Genomic DNA, 4,485 nt, shown 5'->3' with positions numbered 1-4,485 from the left:
CGTTGAGAAGGGACTCTTCTTCCATGATTCCTTCTTCGAGGATATTCGGAAACACTTTGAAACAGCTATCGACCAAATCATGGATACGTGGGGAGAAGCCAAATCCGTCAGTGATCTCATGAGTAGCTACAGACACATAAGAGAACGCAATTCACAGCAGGAGAAACAAGTCATGGCATTCAGTGAAGACGACCAGAATCATAAGGTTAGTAATCTTTTGTATGAGCTATTTGGATCACACAAACAAGATATTCATATATGTAAGGATTCAGATGGAAAGGAAAATGAGGGTAAAATATAGTAAATAATTTGGAAACATTTTATACACAGGTTGTGCTGGATGTTCATGACTTCAAGAGTGGAGACGTCAAAGTAAGAGTGGAGGATAAACAGGTGGTGGTGGAAGGTCGAGTGGAAAAGGAAGATGGCGACTTCAAGTCCATGAAAAGCTTCTGTCGACGTTTCAACTTCCCAGGCAAAGTGAACTTGGAGGCCGTGACGTCAGCAATGTCTTCCGATGGCGTCTTGACAATCACTGCTCCGAAGATTTCAGGGGAAACAAAATAAATAAAGATAGCAGAAGGGTAGCTCATAAGGACGAAAATACTTTTACGGTTTTGATATGTATATTTTATTGTGATAACAGTATATGACTAGCTTTTATACTTTGATATAAAAATAGATTTTAAGAAGAGTTTGGAATAAAATGTCTTTCGATTATCCTCTGTTTACGATTATCCTTTGATCTTATATAGACTTTATGTTTCCATAGCCATTTTGAGGCTATCTATGGTGGTAGAATTATTAACAGTGATCTAAATGTTTTGACTTATGAATCTGAAATGAAAATAGAAATTTGCCTTCGAAGATTTTTTTTATGTCTTAAATATATCCAAACAATTTGACGCCTTTTATGGTTATAAAAACAGCATTACGATTGAAGACAGAAGTAAGAAAACGCCAATTTTGATAAAGCATTTATCCTCCTGAGAATAAGCGGTATGGTAATTTTATTTCTATTATACATCTGTGCATCTAATCATTATATTTTGTTATTAGAATATTCATGTTTAAAGCCATGTTTTTCTTTGTATGCGTATACACATACATATATTTACAAATGAAGACATGTGGGAACACACATTACATACACATCAACATACTCATGCTCTTACTACTTGAGAATAGAATAGATATTTAAGAGCTGATTCGCCAAGCGTTGGTAGTGAAAACGGAGAAATCCAAGATATGCAAATAGTGATATTCTGGGACTTCAGTTTAAATTGTGGCTGTCTGTTTATTGTGCTTCTAAATTACCCCCTTTGTGCGAGGAGTGGCTGGGGTTACCATCCTCTGACAGTGTGGGGTTGAAGGTTGCCAGCCAAGAACGTTACCAGAGCACTGCATATGTATACTACATATATATACATACCTCCCCCCTTTACTCCCTTAACAGGATAAATAGGTAGATACATACTAATGAGTGACTGTGGGCGCATATGCATAATATGTATACATAAACATTTATATAAATAGATTGGTAGACAGTTACAAATTCAGGTTTAAGACTGGAAGACTGGAAGGCTAGGATGAGGCTGATGGAGACATTGACTAAGAGCAAAGGTGCGTAAAGGCATAAACTTATATGTATATGCTTTTATATATTTCTTAATATATATACATATATATGCATATACATATATGTATACACACACATATATATATATGCACATATGTGTGTGGGCAATATATGACACACACACACATATATATGTATATACATATTTATATATTTATTTATCTATATATACATATATACAGAAACACCACAAACACACACATGTATATATATATCTGTATCTGTATATATATATATATATATATGTATATATATATATATATATACATATATATATATATATATATATATATATATATGTATTATATATATATATGTATGTTATATAATATGTTTAATATATATATAAATATATATATATATATATATATCCATATATATACATATATATATATATATATATATATATAAATTATATATATATCTGTATCTGTATATGTATATATATATATATGTATATATATGTATTTATTCATATGTATATATATGTATGTGTTCATATGTATATATATATATATATATATATATATATATATATATATATATATTAACGTGTGTGTGTGTGTATGTGTGTGTAAATATGTATGGGTAAAACTGTTTCGTAGTTTTACATGATATTCATTCTTCAGAATTACTTTCTAAGCTTTGTTGGTATTTCTATAAATGTTACTATCGAGTACTGGAAGATTCAAGAGATTTCGCAGAAAGATGCTGCCGCACACAATTGTATTTCTTTGTGCATATGAATGATCTATAGCATATGTTACATGCACATAATCATCTATATAAGACATCATTCTCTAAACCTTTTTGTAGCATCAAATATATTAACACTACAAGAATTAAGAACTGGAAGCTTCAAGAAATTTGTTTAAATTTGTTGCCAAGAAGGCCTAACCGAGTACCCAAATGTAGAAGGGCAGAGGTGGGCATACGCCCAACTCTCGCCACATAAAAGCCTCAGCAACCACCTCCTGCCAGACACAACGCAAACAGTACTCCTTGGGAGAACAAGCAACCTGTAAGCTATCTTTTCAAGGGATCTACCTTGCTTAAGTGATAAATACTACGGCCAAGATGGAGAACAACAATTCTACCTCACTTACTGAACAGAAACCTGGAGAAGCAACCAAATGCAACGAGGATTCCCTCCTTCCGATCGTTGAGAAGGGACTCTTCTTCCATGATTCCTTCTTCGAGGATATTCGGAAACACTTTGAAACAGCTATCGACCAAATCATGGATACGTGGGGAGAAGCCAAATCCGTCAGTGATCTCATGAGTAGCTACAGACATGTAAAAGAACGTAATCTGCAGGAGGAGAAACAAGTCATGGCTTTCAGTGAAGACGACCAGAACCATAAGGTTAGTAATCCTTTTCATCAATCATTAGGAGCACACAATCAATTCATTCACAAATGCATATATGTAGATGAAAGGAAAATAGAACGCAATTCAAAGTATGAGAACCAAGCCATGGACTTCACTGATCATGACTAGAGTCACAAGTTTAGTTATCTCGTCTAGGAGCCAAAGGGTCCCGAAAATACTTATTCATATATTCATATGGTTGAACAGAAAAAAAAATTGGTGATTCGTTAAGTAATTAAAATTCAATTTATATGCAGGTTGTGTTGGATGTTCATGACTTCAAGAGTGGAGACGTCAAAGTAAGAGTGGAGGATAAACATGTGGTGGTGGAAGGTCGAGTGGAAAAGGAAGATGGCGACTTCAAGTCCATGAAAAGCTTCTGTCGACGTTTCAACTTCCCAGGCAAAGTGAACTTGGAGGCCGTGACGTCAGCAATGTCTTCCGATGGCGTCTTGACTATCACTGCTCCCAAGATTTCCGAGAAAACAAAATAAAGATAGCAGAAGGGTAGCTCATATGGAGAAAATACTTTTACGGTTTTCATAAGGATATTTTTATTGTAATAACAATGGATAGTTAGCTTTTATATTTTGGATGATGTAAAAATAGATTTTAAGAAGAATGTGTTGTCTTTTGATTATCCTTTGTTTATAACAATCCTTTGATCTTCTATAGACTTTGCGTTTACGTAGACCATTTTTGAGGCTACGTATGGTAGAATTTTTAATGTGAAATGTGAACATTCGGGAGCATACTTATGTTCCTGCTATTTCAGTATGATATAGATTTCCAACAGCTGATTCGTTAAGCGTTGGTAGCGAAAACGGAAAAACACACGATATTCAAACAGTGAAATTCTCCATGATTGAAGTGTGCTATTGCATAAGAATAATATCTTACTGAAACATTTATAGCATATGCAAGTGTATATAAACTTGCAATAGTTATATATACATATATATACTTTACATGTACATACATATTTGTGTGTGTATGATGTATGAATGTATAGACAAATGTATGAATATATATTGCTTATTACTTTGTTCTAATATTTAAGCTAATACTAACTTGCTGTAATTATTACTACATGATAAAGGGATGGATTACAATATTCACGTTTTAGTGATTGGTTTGATCATAACCGGATATCTATTAACTATTAACTTGCGCTAGGGATCACTTTTAACAGTGAAAAAGAAAATCTGAATTGATGGAAGTAATATCCAGTAATCAGTGTTCGTTAAAGTATATAGGTTTAACTAAGGAAATGTTATTTTTCCCCCTTTTTGTGAGGGAATTTTCGTTTTATTTTCTTATCATAATACAAATGTACACTCTCCATTAGATTATGTAACCCTGTATTAGGGCTATGAAACTAATACTCCTTAGATGATCATTATATAATTTCTAAAGCTTTGCATGTGAAGTTGAAACGTCTATAGAAACTTTTCTTTGGCTTGAAGTTGCCCTTC

General features: G+C 33.2%; 1 protein-coding gene across 1 annotated transcript; it reads left to right on the top strand.

Moving 5' to 3' along the window:
- Positions 1-12: 12 nt before the first annotated feature.
- LOC122248550 (uncharacterized) lies at positions 13-3,634 on the top strand. Its single transcript, XM_086540176.1, has 5 exons — positions 13-205; positions 331-564; positions 2,269-2,365; positions 2,697-3,004; positions 3,268-3,634. Exons 1-5 carry the CDS (start codon positions 80-82, stop codon positions 3,502-3,504), a joined length of 1,002 nt encoding a protein of 333 aa, XP_086396302.1. The 5' UTR covers positions 13-79; the 3' UTR covers positions 3,505-3,634.
- Positions 3,635-4,485: the final 851 nt, after the last annotated feature.

This window comes from Penaeus japonicus, unplaced genomic scaffold (genome assembly GCF_977035675.1).
Source record: "Penaeus japonicus unplaced genomic scaffold, GWHDUDI00000001_assembly GWHDUDI00000009, whole genome shotgun sequence".
Classification (NCBI taxonomy): domain Eukaryota; kingdom Metazoa; phylum Arthropoda; class Malacostraca; order Decapoda; family Penaeidae; genus Penaeus; species Penaeus japonicus.
The sequence above is the reverse complement of the archived record's forward strand: the minus strand, read 5'-3'. Positions and strand labels throughout refer to the sequence as shown.